Source organism: Myiozetetes cayanensis, unplaced genomic scaffold (assembly GCF_022539395.1).
Source record: "Myiozetetes cayanensis isolate MyiCay16 unplaced genomic scaffold, myiCay2020 scf5-8, whole genome shotgun sequence".
Lineage (NCBI taxonomy): Eukaryota > Metazoa > Chordata > Aves > Passeriformes > Tyrannidae > Myiozetetes > Myiozetetes cayanensis.
The window spans coordinates 25040694-25058585 of record NW_026087742.1 but is presented as its reverse complement, the minus strand read 5'-3'; the positions used below and the strand labels follow the sequence as shown (position 1 = coordinate 25058585).

The 17892-nt window shown below is 41.6% G+C and overlaps 1 protein-coding gene across 1 annotated transcript; it reads left to right on the top strand.

The window, feature by feature from the left end:
• Positions 1-140: 140 nt before the first annotated feature.
• RABL3 (RAB, member of RAS oncogene family like 3) lies at positions 141-17270 on the top strand. The gene is made up of 8 exons (XM_050333145.1): positions 141-223; positions 406-497; positions 1631-1760; positions 4709-4823; positions 6383-6533; positions 7195-7266; positions 8085-8123; positions 10746-17270. The coding sequence occupies exons 1-8, from the start codon at positions 178-180 to the stop codon at positions 10809-10811; spliced, it is 711 nt and encodes a 236-aa protein (XP_050189102.1). The 5' UTR covers positions 141-177; the 3' UTR covers positions 10812-17270.
• Positions 17271-17892: the final 622 nt, after the last annotated feature.

Here is a 17892-nt window from a genome sequence, read left to right as displayed (position 1 = left end):
CAATCGCGCTCCCGCACGGCCCCTCGCCTTCCCGCCCTCACGCCAGCTAAACCAATTAGAAGTCAAAGACGCGCCGGGGATAGAGAGACAGCCAATAGGCTGAGAGCAGCGGAAGGAAGGCGCGCTGCGATTGGCGGACAGCTCCGTCTCCGGGAGTTGTTGCTGGGCAGGGTAAAGATGGCGGCTCTGGACAGGGTCAAGGTGCTGGTCCTGGGCGACTCCGGTGAGTCCCTGTCCCCAGGCCGTGTGCCCGGGGCTGCTCCTGGGGACCCGCCCCTCGTCCGCTTCCCCGCCACCAGCTGAGGGGCCGGGACCGCCCGCGCTCAGTCGGCGCTGCTGCCGGCCCCGTTGCCTGTAACCCCGGCTCCGCCTCCCAGGAGTTGTTCTCTCTCTGTGCCCTCGCAGGTGTCGGAAAATCTTCACTCGTTCATCTGCTGTGCCACAACCAGGTCCTGGGAAACCCGTCCTGGACAGTGGGCTGCTCCGTGGATGTGCGAGTAGGTGACGTGCCCGGCCCCTGGGTAGCCCTGAGCCCGCAGTGTAAGGGAAGAGAAAGGCCTGGACTTTATTATTTTATTTTCATTATTTCCGCCACAGAAAGAGGTGTGCTTTGATGGTGTGATTTGGGGAGACTTAATCTTTCAAGGCAAATAGCATCATATGTGAGCCAAGCACTTGTGTGAGCTTGTCAGAGTCACACCGGGTATTTGTCACTCATAGCCCCTGTCCCCACTGCAGTGGCCACGGGCGAGTTACAAGTCACAGGGCGGCCAGTTGAAGTCAGAAGGCACAGAATCCCATTCAACTTCCCTGAGAAACAGGCAGTGCACAGCCACGTGGTCAGCTAAACATACTGGGGAAAAACAGTTTGCTGGTTTAGGTTGTGGGCACTGACTGTGACACCAAAAGGCTGCTTCTCCCCCTGACTCCTCACTGTAGGACCTGCTGTGGGAGGAGTGAGGATATTCATCCAGCAGTTTTTTGGCCCAACTTACAGCCCTCATGGGACATTGATAAATGCTTTTTTTCCTTCACCATTCTCTGCCACATTCTCCTTGAAACACTTGCCCTAGATTAGGAATATATTTCCAAAATTTGGAAAGCAGCATTCCTGTTTGGCTTTGGAGGAGAACTGCCAGGCAGATCCAGGGGCAAAAGCTGTGGGTTGATTAATTCAAATTGATTAGTTGAGATGTCAGTGAGAATTTGGAGAGGAAAGAGATGTGGTCAGTTGGAATCCAATGTGGTTGCCTGTGTTAATAGTCCTGCAGTACTACGATGTGGGTTTTAACAACTGTAAGAAGTCAAGACCTTAATTTTTCATTTCTTTTTAGCAACATGCTATTTCCAAGCACGTCATGAAGCGTTAGGTTTGCTCATACTGAGATGGAAATGGTACTCCCTGCTTACTCACCAAGCTCCATCTCCTGTAGGAGCTGTGGTATCCAGGGGCTGCTGCTTGACTCATTCCATCTCTCTTCGACTTGAGAGGTTTGAAATGGTGTCATCATGAGAATTTACAAATTTTCATCCAAGTGCAATAATCCTTCCAGCTGCATGTGTAAGTGTCATGAGGATTAACTCCTGTGAGTTGGTGCTGTGGTTATGTATTATGTGAATTTTTCATCAGATCCATGACTACAAAGAAGGGACTCCAGAAGAGAAGACTTACTACATTGAGCTGTGGGATGTTGGAGGCTCAGTGGGTAGTGCCACTAGTGTGAAAAGCACACGAGCAGTATTCTATAACTTGCTAAACGGTGAGTTTGCTTGGTGTAAATCTGGTTTTATTACTGTTTCTCTTAAGAACCGTCTCTTGGTTCTGGGGCAGGGTTCCTTGTGGTCTGGCTGAGGGCCATATTGTTCTCTTTTCTGATTTATACAGGGGAAAAAAACCTGATAACATTAATAGGCAGAATTTTATGGATTCCGTTTTGAACTCTAGAGATATTTTAGGCGAAGCTGTGCAGATGAGCTTCATCAGCCTTTCACTTCAGTCTTGTGTAGCTGGCACAGCAGGGAGTCTTTGAAGATACAGTAGTGTCCCTTCCTGCTACACTTGCAGACATAAATGTTACCTTCACCCTTCCAGGCCTGAGTAACTGCAGAAATGTTATATTTTCCTGTCTGTTCAGTTGCAAAACCTACAGCAGGGAAATGATTATTTGTGTTTATGTGAACTTTGATTCTTGCATCCTACTTTGGCAAATTTGAACTGCCTTCCATAAAACTGCAATATGCTGATAACTATCCTGCCTCTGCTCATTTAGTTTAGCATTATAATTCATTTAGTTAGATTATTTTTGAGAATTGAATCTTGCAACTTGCTGCATATTTAGAAAGTAGTATTTTATGTCTTCTTTTGAGATAGTGACTTAAAGTCCTATTAGTTAATTTCTACCACTAATTATGAGCAAATAGAAGATTATGAACAGAACAATGAAGTATTTGAATTCTTCCTTTTTTGTCATCTGAGGATAGTTCACTACAGATAGATGTATATCAGATTAACAACTGCTTCTGAAAATCTGTCTCAAATGTTCTGTTTGTTTCTCTTTTCTTGTTCCAAATAATTTGAAGGCCTTTCAGTAACATGTTAAACCACACAATAAATATTTTTGATCTGTGATCAACTAGTTCTGTCCTCCTCCTTTCCCAGGAGGAAAACTGTTTGTAGGTACCCCCTGCTTATATTGTTAACTGGTCCCCTGTAAATAAGGCTTGAGTTGAATTGTGCCCTCAAAGGAAGCCTCTTCAGGTATATGAAGAAATGGATTTATTTTTAACACCAAATCCACAGTATGCCAGTGAGTGTGGGTCAGACTTGGAAACATCCTGGAACAGCCCATTAGGAAATGAAACCCTGAACTGAATTATAATTGATTACATTATTAAAAGACGAGTTATTTATCTCCACTGCCCAAAATATGTTATTAGGCAGCTCACATATGAAAAGTGTTGACTTTGGTAGTTAACCTTGGCTCTTGTTTCTTTCATTAGATTAATTTCTCCATTAGAGCTTGTCTCACAAATTGCCTCAGTTTGACCTGATTTAAGAAGAGAAGATGAATGTGTTCCTTCTGCCTGACTGCTTTGCTTTCTGGGCTTACAGTGGTCTGAAAACCTGAGACGGAAAGACAGTTAATGCTTGGTTGTGGCAGCACCTGTGCAGGCTGTTGGGCTGTTGACAAAGTTGGGAACAGTTTGTTTTTTGGATTGACCACAAATCTTCTGTTTTGCTGACCCTCCATCTGGTGAGCGGACTGTGATAACTGAGGACAGGGACTAGGCAGTAAGGCTTTGGTTTGCAGCCCTTCATGTGGGAGGAACATTTCCTTGAGTAGTCATTGGTCCTGCCTGCTCCTCTTGCCTGTTGACACAGTCTTTTGCTGCTGGTGCAACCGACTGTGCAGGTTTTAGGTGACGCAGATAAGGGCACTGACCAATCAAAAACATAACTGAGGGAGGGTGTCTGGAGGTGGAGAGTGTTCCTCACAGGTTATGCAGCAGTGCCTTAGAATCTGTTGCTGTAGGCCAAGTTACGTTGTGTCAGGCTTTTTCTGCTTACACTGAGGGTGGACACGCAGCTGAGTTGCCTTTTTCTGCTGTTACTGAGATATTTGCTTTGGGATGGGGCTGTGGTTGTGATATGCTGGGAACTCTCACAGGAGAGTCTGTGCGCAGTCATGGGGGTAGTGAAAAATGTTTATGGAAATATGGTTTGTTGATCGGGTGTACAGTGGGTGGCACCTTTGGGAGTTGAGGTGAAAGGTCAAATTACTAAGTTTGTTCCACCTATAGGCTGTGAAGTGTTTTGAGAATGAATCCTGATCCACATAAGGGGTATAATTCCATTTTGTCCTTGAATTAATGACAGTTTAAAGTCTGGAGGAAGTGGGAACATTCCACTTATTGCAGGTGTGAATAAATAGAAGAAATTTGCTAGCAGTAGTTGGTAATTGAGCTAGGAACTGTGGTTATCAGAAGTGGGTGTCTGTTAATAGCACAGCTAGGAAGTGTGGCTGTATCTCAGAGTTTACATTTTGAAGGCTCATGGTAATGAAAAATGCTAGCAGCTTAATCTTAAATACAAGAAATCTTATTATTTCATGTTTCTACCAGGAAATATCCTAAAGCAGCCCATTAGGACATGAAATCTTGAACTTATGCATCTGAATTATAATTTTGGTGAACTGTGAAAGTTTATCGTTGTCTGTTTCCCCTTTGGATAGCATTAATTCTTGAAAATGCAGGAAAGGAATAGTGCTCTCTTACGTCTTTGAAACAAAGAAAAAGCCTTTAGACTTCTTAGATGGTGTGATAGAAGGATAATTATGTTTACAAGTTAGATAAAACAGAGAAAGGCTAAATTCTCTGCTGCAGTAATACCGAATTTCAGTATCATTAGAAATAGAGCAGAATTAGGGAATGCCTGCAGGCCTTTTGTGGATTAAAGTCTGAGGTGGCTGTTTGTTTCCTCCTTTCATGAGATTTTTCTCTTAAGCTCTTATCCAATTCCTGATAAGCAGCTTTAAAAAACCTGTTGCATCCTGATATTTTCGGCCTTACTCATTCACTGTAACTGAACTGGTTATGCATCCCTTTCTTCCTTCTCAGATATCTGGGAACCTGCAGATGTCATTTTGGTAAGATAAGGAAAAAATATGTATCATTAAATAGCATCTCGCTGTCTTTTCTTTCACCCTAGGGATAATTTTAGTGCATGACTTAACCAACAAAAAATCGTCCCAGAATTTGTATCGCTGGACTTTGGAAGCACTCAACAGAGATGTCGCTCCAACAGGAGTTCTTGTGACAAATGGGTGAGTGCAAAACATATGTACAGAGTTAAGACACAGTAATTCTAAGCTGTTATGGAAGTCTTTTTTCATCCCTCAGGCTACTTGGAGTGCACGTGAAACTAGATGTGGCTACGCTTCTAAGAAAGGAAGGAAAAAATCGGGAATATCAAAGAAAGTTGCTGTTCTTACTGTTTTGTACTGCCAGTCAGGCCATTCGGACAGTAGATTCCCAAACTGTGTAGCAGAGACCTTGCTTTAAGGGACGAGATTTTTACTGCATCCTTCATTTGCTTGAGGCCTCTGTGAAAGTGGGTCAAGTCCCTGATACCTGAAGACTTCTGTGTCTGCACTGAGATGTGTGCTTATACAGGAAATGTCATGAGATGGCATGTCTGTTCCAGAAGGCTTTCCTTTCATGTACCCAGACTGAGGAAGTTCACTTCATAAATCTTAGGTTTGGGTGATGGGGAAATTTTTTCAGGAGTATGGCTGAAAGAGCTTAAGAAAACTGCTCCATAAGCATGTTCATAATTAGCTTTCCAACATCTTGTCAAGTATTTCCTCCTGTAGCTCTGTGCTCCTCTTATACATGTAGTCAAGGAGGTTTTAAGATCATTGATAGACCTCACACATGAGCAGGAAGGTAATAATAAAGAGTAGCTTTTCGTGGGAAAAACATCAATTATTTATCTGCCTCTGCTGGTACACAGGTGTTTCTGTAGAAATATGGGAGGTGAGAAAGGGGATTTGCATTGTATGAACTGCAAAATTCTCCACTTTTTTCACAGACAGGTTCTTCACAATTGTTTTAATTTTCTAAAGCTTAGCTTCTGTCAAGGACAGGTATTCGGCCACTAGCAATCACTTGGTCAGGTTGTTGCTGTTGGTTGTAAAATTACTTTCCAGAAAGCTTGGTTTGGGTAAAAATGAAAGACAAGTGATTATCCTAGCTGTGGAGAATGATTGAAGCATGGATTTGTGATGACATTTAATTGCAATGTTATTTATTTCATAAAGGCTATCTTTGATCATTTTTCATATCTGAATCAAAACTTGCTGGAATTCAGCTTCTAGTGGCTACCTTTACTTGAATATAGAAGAATTTATAACTTAACACCATGGAATTGTTGTTGCAACCCTCTTTGATCACACATGGAAAAGGGTAGTGTTTCACGGGTGCAATTTATTTCATTGTCCCTCCTTAAAAAGTGTATGTAGGAACTTTAGCTGTTCAGGAATGCCAGCTCCCTGATCTTTCCCTGGTGTCTGCATACGCTCGGTACAATACTGGAGTTCCTGTTCCTTTCCTGCCTATGTCAGTGTTTCTTCTGTGGTTCATCTGTGCTGAGAACAAATCCAACTCGTGGTTTCTTTTCTCTTTCCTTTCAATTCCTGTGTAGTGACTTAGATGCAGAAGCCCTTCCTTAATTAACAGACACAGCACATTCTCACTTAGATAAATCATGACCCCTACTAATTAAATGACCATGTTTTGAAAGGGACAGGGGAGCTGAAGGTGCCCCTGTGCCCACTTACATGGCCATCACCTTATTCAGGACTGTATTTGTTTCCCTCATCAGTGACTATGACCGTGAACAGTTTGCTGATAACCAGATTCCACTGCTGGTAATAGGAACTAAGCTGGATCAGATCCCAGAAACTAAGCGGAATGAAGTTTTGACCAGAACAGCTTTCTTGGCTGAGGATTTCAATGCTGAAGAGATAAATTTGGTTAGTATCTCTGTCACCAGTGTTGTTTTTCTTTGATATGGGAGCGAGTCCAATTTTTAGTAAGTAAAGATGTTGTGACAGAAATTGGGCTTCTGGAGATTTTTGCAGTAGTACCAGAGTCATGCCCATTTTGTTTGGCTGTACCCCTTGCTTGATGAAACAGCCATCTTTGTTTCACTACAGGGAGGTGTAGCGGGTCTTAAATGAGGTCACTGATGCTTTAGAACTGATGCTTTGGAGTTCAGTTTTCTCTTTCTCGCTCATAGTTCTGACACGGACTGCTTTTGAATGAAACATCAAGATCACTTTATATAGATACATAGGTGTAAAAATATGCATGTGCTATGTGAATGCTTGTATGCATACACATACACACACAGGATCTCATGTGTAGCCTGTACAAATCATTATCTGACTGAAATAGCTGGTGATGGAAGGAAGATGTGGAGCACATAGGGAGTTATTTAGATTCTGCAGTTGTTTCACAGAGCAGAAGTTGGCCTTTTCTCTCTAGTGACTTTGGAGCAGAAATCAGCAGATCCACTGTTTTCTGGAGCTGACAGCCTGTGTCAGGGGATAGGGTGTGTTGATTTCCAAGTGTGTGGCTTCTTTGTGTTGACTTCTGTGTGCTTGGTTTGTTGTTGTCTTCTGTGCATTCTAGGATTGCACCAATCCTCGCTACCTGGCTGCAGGTTCATCCAATGCTGTCAAACTAAGCAGGTTTTTTGATAAGGTAAGTCGATTAAATGATGTTTTATCGTCCTGGATATCAAACACTGCCAGTGATTTGAACATGAACAAGAGTTAGCTGCTCCTTTCACATTCCACTTTTTGAGTTGGTTCAGGCCAGGTGTGGGGAGGCCAAAGACTGGTGTGCTTTTGGAACCCTCAGGGAATAGCTGATCTGCTTGAAGATTTGATTCTTGATCTGTATAGAGGAGTGAAAAAGAACTCACAAGTGTGCAAAGACGCTCAGCATATGCTTTTGAAGTTGTCTGGCAGGCTAGAGGGGTTGCAGTGTTCTGAGGCAGTGATGTGGGGAGTTACAAGACTGGTTAGCTCTGTTGATCCTGGTTAAAGCAACCTTTAGGAATTAAGAAATTTGGCAAATTGCTCTCCCTTCCTGAAAGAGAGACCATCAGGGTCCACTGTGAAAATGACAACGAATGCTCTGGTTAAGCATCCCCTGGATATAGCATAGTGGAGCTACCGTGTAGTAGTGGAACCACTACACCTGCCTAGAGGGAATGGGAGGAAGGACTTTGATGCAGAAGGAGACACCCAAACCATCACCTCCATTATCCAGGAGGGCTAACTAAATTAGGTGTGTGGAAGTTGAGAATAACACAGCCCTTCTAAGAATGGCTGGAGGTGGCAACTCCTACGTGTACTAGAGCACTGCACTTAGAACAATAGGCCTGGACCAGGGAATGTGGGTTCAGGCCTTGTCCAAGTTAGCCATGAGTGTCAGTGCTCATGTGTGAAGTATCTGTTGGAATCCAAGGTTATGCATGTGCTGTGCAAGCTAAGATCATTCTCTGTTGTTCCCAGGTCATAGAGAAGAGATACTTCTTAAGAGACGGCAATCAGGTTTGTCATTTTTCCTCCTTTTTTATTTCATTTCTCCCTGTATAATGTGAACTGCTGACACAATCCTCTTTAAAACATGGGTTTCATGCGACTTAAATGGTAATCTGTGCTGGTAATTGAGTTCTTATATCTGTGAGAGCACAGCTAGTTTGGATAGAGAGAAAAATGGCCGGCTTTTGTCAGCTTAAGTATTTGCAATGTGATTGGCAATGAAATACTAAAGTATGCTAACATAGTAAAAGTTGCAGGAGTGAGGTGAAGTGGGCAAATATGATTTCTTTCAGCTGTCAGCTTCTTGGTTGCAGATTTGGGCCAGAAATGCTATCTGGAAGGTCAGTGAAAAGGCTTGTTTTTGCACAGCTGGAACTAGTATTTTATCTTGCACAGGTAGTTTTCACAGACCCAGTGGAGCCACAAGAAAAATGGAAGTTTGATACTGGCTTGTAATTCATTCCTAAATGACTGAATTTAGTGTTTTTAGCACAGTTGGTGAAGAACTACAAAATGACTTCTGGTTTGGGCAAGCCACTTCAACTTCTCCTGTCCCCCACCTCCCCACAGAGAGTAGTGAGGTTACACTTGCCATATCTGTCAGGTACTTGCAAATTACCATGAATAGCATCACTAAAATACAGTCAAATGTATCATTAGAGGTAGCTGTGCTGAAAGCCCCTTAGGGAGAGCATGGAAAAAAATAGTCACAAATTACAAAATGCTTCCTTTCTTTAAGCAATTTTTAGTGCCTTTTAAAAATAAACTTGCTCTTGCCTCTTTCAGTTCAGCATGATGTCTTTTTTTCCCTCTCCTTTCCCCTCCTCTCCACATTCTAGTGAAAGGAAGTTTCCCTTTCATGGGGATAATAGCTTAATGCAGAAATCTGCTTGTGTGGCTGGTTGTCTTTGATGCATAATGTAAGATTTTTACTTTTCTTATTGGATCATATTTAGTGGCTAGCCAAGGATTAACTATATATTCCTTATGGCTGTGTGCCAGACATTACAGCCTGCTGATGACTATTTTCATCTACTTCACTGACAAGAGCTCAAAAGCTTAAAACAAATATTAAGCAGTGGGCAGTTATGTTTAAAGAGAAAAATCCAAATTGGAAATGGAGGTTTGAATATAACCTCTTAGTGTTACTATTTGAAATTATCTACTTAATGTAACTCTTACCAGTGTGTGGGTTTTCTACAATAGGTTGCTTCGATCATTCGTGTTTTGAGGTATTTCTATTATAGACTTCTTCAGGATGAAAAGAATGATAAGTTTCAAATTGTTCACAGCTATAACTTCAGTCAGATCTCTGATAAATAAATAATTGTTGCTCTTAATCAGCGATTTTTATATAAAAATGCTGAAGCAGAAAACTTTTTACCTATGGTCCAACTACTTTTTAGTTTTAATGATTCTCTTTTTTAAATTCCCAAAGCAGTTTTCCTGAGATGAGCCTTTGTGCAAAATCTGCCTGATTTTTCCCTTAGAGATGATTGCTTTTCAGAGATGAATAAAACAATACTTCAATGAACACCTTGCATATGTGTTTGAGTTTGGGATCTGAAAACCCTAAGTAAATTAAGTTGTGGAGTTCTTAGTGGACTTTTATTTTGGAAAGCTCTTCAGCTTTTTCAGTTTAGCAATGAAGTGTGTAACCTGAGCAGTCTACTTTGGATTGTAAAATGCATTTTTGTCCCATACTGTCCATACCTGCCGATGTTCTCCTGGCGTGATTTGTAGTGCTTAGTTGGCTGTACCCAACAGTTAACACCTTCCATTTTAATATATTCTATTTCTTGTGGAAGCGTAGAATTGTTTTGGGAGGATGTGTTTACTGGGTCTGCTCTTTCTGCTTGTGTGTAGTTAGTAAGCTGAAAGTTTACTACACTGTAATCAGTTTTATGATGCCAATAGGACAGATACCTTATGCAGTATTAGAAGGCAGTGCATCACTTTCTTTTGGAGATTCATGGATGCATTGAATTGAAAATCCGTCCGAAATACTGTTAAACCAGAGAAGCCTCTGATGGTTTCAAGGAGATTTTCTTTGTAAACATCCATTGTCACGGTTGTAAGTGGTATCTACAGATCGGCTGCAAAAGCAGGAGTCCTAATCCTTTGTATTGTTGCAGCCGTTTCTATTCTGACAGTTTTCTTAAAGCTTTCAGCATTTGATAAAACTGAGCTTTAAACTGCCAGTGAAGTGTTGCTGTCCCAGGTTTGAAGGCATAAAACCTCGGCAGCTCTTTAATAGGACTTGATTGTACCGTTTGATAGTTTTAAAAATGAATGGAGGAAAAGTTCTTGTGTGCATTTGAATCTGGGGGGAAATACAGACTCTGAAATCTGTAATTAACTAGTTTAGGATTTGCCTGAGAAATTAAGGCTTTCATTGTAACCCTTGCCAAAAAAGCCTTAAGGAATACCATAGAACAAATGAGCCATACTCAAGTTGTGCAGTGTTTAATTAATGGTGCTCCTCTAGCAGCAAGCTGAAGCATTGTAGTCCTGACTGTGGAGATGGTGTGGAAGAGGATACTGCAGTTGGCTTGGTAACAGGCACTCAAGTGTGGGGTAGAGAGAGCTCATGCTGATTCTGACATGGCAACTTATCTTCCCTGTCTTTAGATTCCTGGCTTCTCTGAAAGGAAAAGGTTTGGAGGAGGAACACTGAAGAGCCTTCATTATGACTGAACACTGAGGAAGTGGAAGATGACTTCTCTGAGTTCCTAATGACATTCCCATTCCAACTGGATGCTCAAAGATAATGTTTATGTCAAGCAGAGTAAAATATTACAACTGGCTAGCCTGCTGAAGCTGCTATTGTTGGAAAAGACTTGGGGAAGGATTTCCAGAAACCTAATCTGAAGCCTAGAGTCTTTCTTAGGATTGCAGGCTGTCCGGATATATGGGAACAATTGGGGAAAGTGTGCAATAAGTTGAATATCTCTCACTGCTGTGGGAAACTTTATGCACAGCACGTCTGTGTGATATCTTTCTCTCCATTTTGGGAAACTTACGGACAGTTTTTGCAATGAATTGCATTCATTTTACCTCTAAAGGAAAGGTGACACTGAGTGGGCTTCACATTTACTGTAAAGTGAACAACTTGGGTAAGAAACGGTCTGGAAACTAATGGAATGCCTTCATTAAATGAATGGTGTTGTCTCACCTGGAACACACTGTTCATCCTATTCAAAAGGGAAAAAAGAAAGGCAATATATGAAGAAAAGGTTTGAAGCATTAAAAAAAGAAAATCGTTAGCAGAAAAGAAGTGGTGTTAATTCTGCTGCTTGAATTAAAATTGTTTACTTGGAGAGGGCAAAGTGAATCAGGTTTTTGTCTTTTCATAATTGACTGGTCTTGTTCTTTATATTAAATTAAAAAGCAATGCTTTGAAAACTGATGGGAAAGGTATGTTTTTATACAGTGCTTATTTGGAACAAATGTGACGTGGTCTTTCTGAGCCTGAGGGCTAAGTGGATTCAGAAAACATGAAATGTAGGAACATCCTCTGAATTAGAATGGATAGAAATTTAGAAGTGATATAAAGCTGTGTAAAAAATAGGTACTGAGCATGATTATAAGGAAAGTTCTGCAATACAGATGTTTCCTTTACATATTTAGCACTAAGGATAAAGGAGACTTTACCTGGTCTGATCTATTGTGCAAGCTGTTGTCTTCCTAAGTAGCCCAAGCTTTGCATGGTTTCTCACCTCCCCAGAATAATGCGGAGTAGTAAAAGCCTGATTTATGTCAATTTCTACTTTCAGCTCCTTCCTCACAGTCACCTCTAATGGTTAAGCCTCTGGCAAAGGCTAACTAAGAGCTGGAGCTAGGTATAAATAGAGATTAATAATAAATGGGGATAGAAGAAAGTAAAATGCTGGTGTGAAATTGGCAGGGAGCAGAGTTCTGCAGACTCCAGATTACCTCTGCCTGCAGCCCTTCTAGCAGCTGCTAGGAAATAAGTGGAAAACTGCCTATTGCCACTAATCAGGCACAAAAGTGACAGCTAGGTGCACCAGTCAGACTAACTAAAAATATGGATACCACGCTTTTCCTTAGGCCATTTCCAGAAAGGTCTTGGAACATTTGTAAACATGAGTGCAGTAAGTTTTTAGATGCCTGTATGAAATGGGTTCCTAGTATACATTTAGTTTACAACCAGAAAAAAGAGGGTACCAAAATATTAATAGTAAATAACCTATGTTATGCAGCTCATGACAGCACCAATGTCTCTGTAATCCTTTGACAATGAAAATTATTTTTTCAAGGTCAAGTGCTGTCCTAGGGTAACCAGATCTGAGCTCTCTCAGGTTCCTAAGGAATTGCAGAGCAGAACAAGCAAGCTAGCACTATTTCTTCCCTCACCCTCTGGCTTCTTTAGGGGAATCTGGAAGTGTTGCAGAGTAAGGGAGGCCAATTTAGTGTAAAATGTTGCATTAAGAGATGGTTGCAAAGGTCTTCGATTTGGAGGCGGGGGCTTTCCAAAGTAGCCCTCTTCAAGTAATCAGAAAGGAATATAGCTCAGCATGCTGTAGAGTGGCCAAAGCCCTGGTTGCAGCTCTCCTGTTTGTAGGTTTTAAAATAGGCCTCTAGTACAGATGAAGTATTTTATTAGTTTCAATCTTGGCAGGTAACTACAATTAGGTATATTTTTTCTTTTTAGGACAAGGTGATGTGTATTGGATTCATGCATGCTGATGTTATATTTATTTTTACAGGAAGTCCTAGCTCCTTGTCAGAACCAGGAGTGTGTGAGCAGCCACTTAGATTCCTTTTTGAATCTTGCCTGTGTCAGCTGCCCAAAAAAAGTTCACTTCCAAGCTTGGGGCTGTGACACCAGACCTTCCTGTGTCACACTTACTCTGCCCTCTGGTTTCCCCTTTCTTCCTGTTTTTCTCTGTTTCCCTGTGCCATGCTTTGTCTTTCTTGCTGTACCACTTAAAGTCTCTGTCTCTCTGTTTTCCTGCATCTCTCCTTCTGTCTGTCTTTGGTGTCTGTCACAGGCACACACATTTGGCATCAAAACATTGTTACTCACTCCCTTTAAATTCAAGATACTTGATCTGTGTTATTTCCCAGGCAGACATATGTACCAGAGGTGTCAGTGAAGATGGCTCGTGCAGGTACATGTGAGACGTGTTAGACCTCCCATGCACAGGCAGGTGAGATGCAGAGTAAATAAACAATGAGCCTCCACTCTTCCCAAGGGGCTCGGCAGAGCTTTCTGGTTGATCTATGACCACTTTGGTGACTGGGGGGATAGTGAGAAGCACAAATATGTCCTAAATACTGAAAGCCCACCAGATCTGCCCCTCTGGATTTCCGTGCAGAAAAGTAGGAAACCTGTGTGTACAGTAACCTTACGTTCTTGGGTAATACATTTTTGTCCTCATAGCAGCAGGCTTGCATGCTCCTTGCAGCCATCTTTATCAAAGGTGCCGCTGGCTTTTTAAGGATGTGAAACCTATCCAGTAATGGGGTTTTGGGTGCAACCTTAATACCAATTTTCATTATTGATTATATTTTCAGAGGCAACTGCAGCATGCTCCATTTGTCACAAATGAGATATGAACTGCTGTGTCGTAGCTTGCAGTCAATATCGCTCAGGTATGGTAAAGTCAGGGCTTGAATTCTCATTTCTCAGTGGATAACAAGGTGACAGCTTTCAGTGATCGAAAACCTGCTTCTGCTTTTCAGCAAAGGGAGCTTAATCCTTCTATTTCTTTTGTTAGTCAGCTCTTCCTATTAGAAGTCATGTTCCCGTCTCACTTTTGTTAGGAGGTTACTTTGATTCCTTTATAGGGTTGAGCAAGTCTGTGACTTAGTACACTAGTTTTCTTCGACAAAAAGCCATTATCAATATTGATGAACCTGTCACTGGCTGGCAAGTAACCAGAAAGCTCACAGAGGTAAAGCTTTCCTCAGGGTGTGCTTCGCTGCAGCGCTGTGCGTTAGGTCCTCAGACACACACTGGTTTTGGAAAAGAACACATAGATATCAGGTGGAAGAGGGGAGGGAGAATAAAACCAGTCCCACTTTTCTTTAATTTCAAGTGTCCAGTCAATGCCAAAGCTCTCCTACCTAGTGAGGGCCTGTGACATGTAGCCAGAAGTAGTATTCTTAGTATTATCCACTTGTGCTACTGTGGGTTTATTCTAACATGTGATCAGTAAGTGGGAAAAACACATTTCTTTTTGGTACATGAGGACCCAATGCAGAAGTTAAAAAATTGAGTCTTCATCACTAATTGTGGTTATGTGAGCAGTGTAAGGGCTTTCCAGTTGTGCAGGCAAAGCTGCAATAAACAGTGATTCTCAGGACCTAAGTCTAAATGGACCTTTAAATTAGATGTAGTTCCCTAACAGTGAGAGTGATGATGCCTGGAACAGGTAATGGATAAAAGCAGATTTGTCAGTGTTTGGGGCTTTTCGGGGTAGCATTAGTAGCATTCTGAAAGACGTGCCTTAGCACAGCTTTGAGTAAAGTCCCCCAGCATACTTGTGAGGAAGGTGGTTTAGGTGATCAGAGCTATCTGTGGCAGCAAAGAGACTGTGAAATCTAGCTTTGGCAGTTCATCTGCTTAGCCAAACCCTGCTGCAAATACCATTGGCTACAGAAATGCGTTTTCTTTTTCCTGCTTTGGCATTATATCACCAAGATACAGCTTGTGCCCCTCAGGCTTATCAGTGCACAGAAATTCTGGTTCCATACCTCTTGAAATTGCACAGGGAAATTTATTCTCGGCATACCAGCACAGACTTCTCTCAAAAAGATGTTGAATACAAGACAAGCTCATAAATAAAAACACATGCTCATAAATAAAAACACATGCTCTTTCTTAACTAGATCAACCAAATGAAGTCTGTGCTGTGTGGGCAAACCAACCAGAAATTCAGTCATACTTTTGACTATGAGGAGCATGAAGTGAAATAGTGAGTGATTAACCCACACACATCTACGTTCTCTTTGACCTGAAAGTTAATGTTCACAGAGTGGAAATGCAGTGCTGGCTTTGAGTTAAAGATTTATTAAAGGACAAGGATGCCCAGTAGCTTTGAAGTCTGGGACTATGTTCAGAGCTTTTATCTCGCTGTCTTATGCCATCTGCTCTTCCTGAGGCTTGTTCTGCTGTGGCTTATGTGGGTTTGATGGCCTGTCCTACCCTTGAATAAAAGGTCAGATGGCAAAATTCAGTTACTGTCCAAAATTAGCACCCTCTTTAGCTGCTGCACCAGAGTGGAGAAGGAGAGAACAAGGCACTATGACTAAATTTTCTTCTGACTCCTAGAAGTGGTGTTTCTGGCCTGAAGGCAGAAGCATCACAGCAAGGTGAGCAGGTGGCTTCTCCTGCCTCTATTCATGCAGCATCTGTTTTCTGGCAACAAGGAGTGTGTGCTTTCTGCTGCAGAGAACTTTTATGATCTTTCCTGCACAAATAAATGATAATAATTAACCTGTCTGGCATCTCCTGCTGGACAGTCCCAGAAAAATGACAAGGACATATTTCATAAGAGCCACTCTACAGGAAAGTACATGTTATTAGAAAGAGCCTTTTTCGACACTTTTGGCAATGATAAAAAAAGCATAAATATTATTGACAATTTCAAAAAAATATTAAATCCCCTGGTACTAAGTACCCTATCAGATAAACAAAGATAGCTGCTCTAGAGAGCTATCCCTTTTGGCAGTGTGTAAAGGGTTAAACAGAAAAGAGATGCAAGTTGGGGAAGCAGAGATCACAGAGACAGGAGTGAATGAGGATATTAATAAATATGTACATCAATGAATGCATTTTAGCTGGACAAAGATAGGCAAGAGAAGAGGTTGGTTCCTTTAAAAACAAGGTGCATCACTGTGAAAAGCAGCAGGCCATTGCAGCAGGAGGTTTACAGCTGCCTCAGAAAGGCTCTGTTTCTCAGTGGCCTCTTCAGTACGTTGTGCATGGGGGCAGAAGAGCTTTACTTCTGGGTCTGGACAGGGACTCACTGCAAGAGGCGATGGTGAATTGTGATCCAGCAGTTGTACTCACTACAGCACAGTGGCAGATTACAGCCCATGCTGGGAAGTGCTGTGCTAAGTATTGACGAGTATAAGCTGCCTCAGCTTCTCTTTGAAAAGAAATCTTTTCCATTCTTTTCCTCATCCTTCATTCACCACAGAGATGTCGAAGACCGGCTGCTAAATTTTCAAACAAGCCTCTTGGTACTTTCATTCTGCCACTCTGTCGCAGATGAGCTCCTTGCACACCTCCATCAAGATGCCCATGAGAACAGTCCACAAGTAATAAGCTGCTGGTATGCAGGTACCATCCAGTTGCATATATATCATGTAGCAAGTGCAGTTGCATTGATGTCTTATGCTTTTTTTATGTATCTCTTTTGGGTCTTGTTATGTCTTTCATCTGGAATCTCCTTGGAGTAATGGTGAGGTAAAGCCATGCACTGGATAAAATGTCATAAACCCAGAAATGTAGCTGAGAAGACACTGAATGCTTTTAATGCTCATTCTTCCAGGCTTAATTTGTTGTGTTTATGACTCATGTTTATGCAATAACAATTCATTGTGTTTCTGTGTTTCATATTTACATGATAACTAAGGCAGTTGCTAAAATATTAATGAAGTACATCTATACTTAATGTTATATAGGATTTATATTCAAGAGCTACTGCAACAAACTAAAGGGGTTGTTTAAGCTAAATCACAGAACCACTGAGGTTGGAATTGACCTCTGGATATCTAGTCCTAGCCACCTCTTTGAGCAGTGTCAGCTGGAACAGGATGCCCATGACCATGTTCAGATGGGTTTTGAATATCTTCACAGTTGGAGAATACACAGCCTTTCTGTGCAGCCTATTCCAGTGTTTGACCACCACTTAATATTCCCATTTGTGGCCAAAAAGGAAAGTCCATAGAACTACAGGGCAGTCAGTGTCACCTTCCTCCCTGAGAAGGGATGCTTCAAGGCAGCTAAACCTGGAAAACATTTTCACATACATGAAGAACATGATGATAATTTGGAGTAATCAGCATGGATTTATGATTTCCCTCTTAAATGGTATGGGCTAGATCAGAAACACATTAAGATTTTTTTTCTGTATTTCATTTAATGTAGAGGTCAATAAATGAAGTGTCAATTTAACAGTACCTTACTAAATAATGTTTTTCCCTGTATGGAATGGAATGGAATGGAATGGAATGGAATGGAATGGAATGGAATGGAAAAGCAAGGTTAGACAGCCTAATGAGCTTTAAAACATTACATGACCGTCAAGTGAGTAAAGTGATAACACCTGGTCCTTTTTTAGGAAACAAGAACAAGCAGGAAGTAGGTCTATCCATACTTAAAAAGCAACACCTTTATTTTTACCTGTTCCACAAGAAGAAAACAAGAGAACAGGGCCTGTAAAGAGGTGTGAGCAAGGTGAAACGTAGGCTCTCAAAGGGGAATGTGAGCTAAAATGTAATATTACCTCTCCTGCTGCGTGGCTCAGTAGAAAGGGATCTTGGAAACCCCTGAAACTTTGCAACTCCAGGTTGCAAAACTGCAGTCAAATGTGTAATTCTTCACTGTCAGAAAATAAGTGAGGTGAACTTTTTACTCTTAAATATTGTCTGGTAGGAAAGGAGTCTCAGGGGTAGGTGACAAGTGCCAGCCACTTTATTTCTTTGGCAGTGATGAATCACTGCTCAGGGTGAGCTAACATACTCACAATCTCTGCCCTGTGCTGGAGAATTCCTCACTGCTGGTGTGGTTTTTTATGGCAAA

Bases quoted from the DNA above. Each gene is read 5' to 3' on its own strand.
- RABL3 (XM_050333145.1), top strand. From the start codon at position 178: ATGGCGGCTCTGGACAGGGTCAAGGTGCTGGTCCTGGGCGACTCCG. The intron at 6,534-7,194 runs GTTAGTATCTCT...TGTGCATTCTAG, and splicing joins ATGCTGAAGAGATAAATTTG to GATTGCACCAATCCTCGCTA. The intron at 7,267-8,084 runs GTAAGTCGATTA...TGTTGTTCCCAG, and splicing joins TAAGCAGGTTTTTTGATAAG to GTCATAGAGAAGAGATACTT.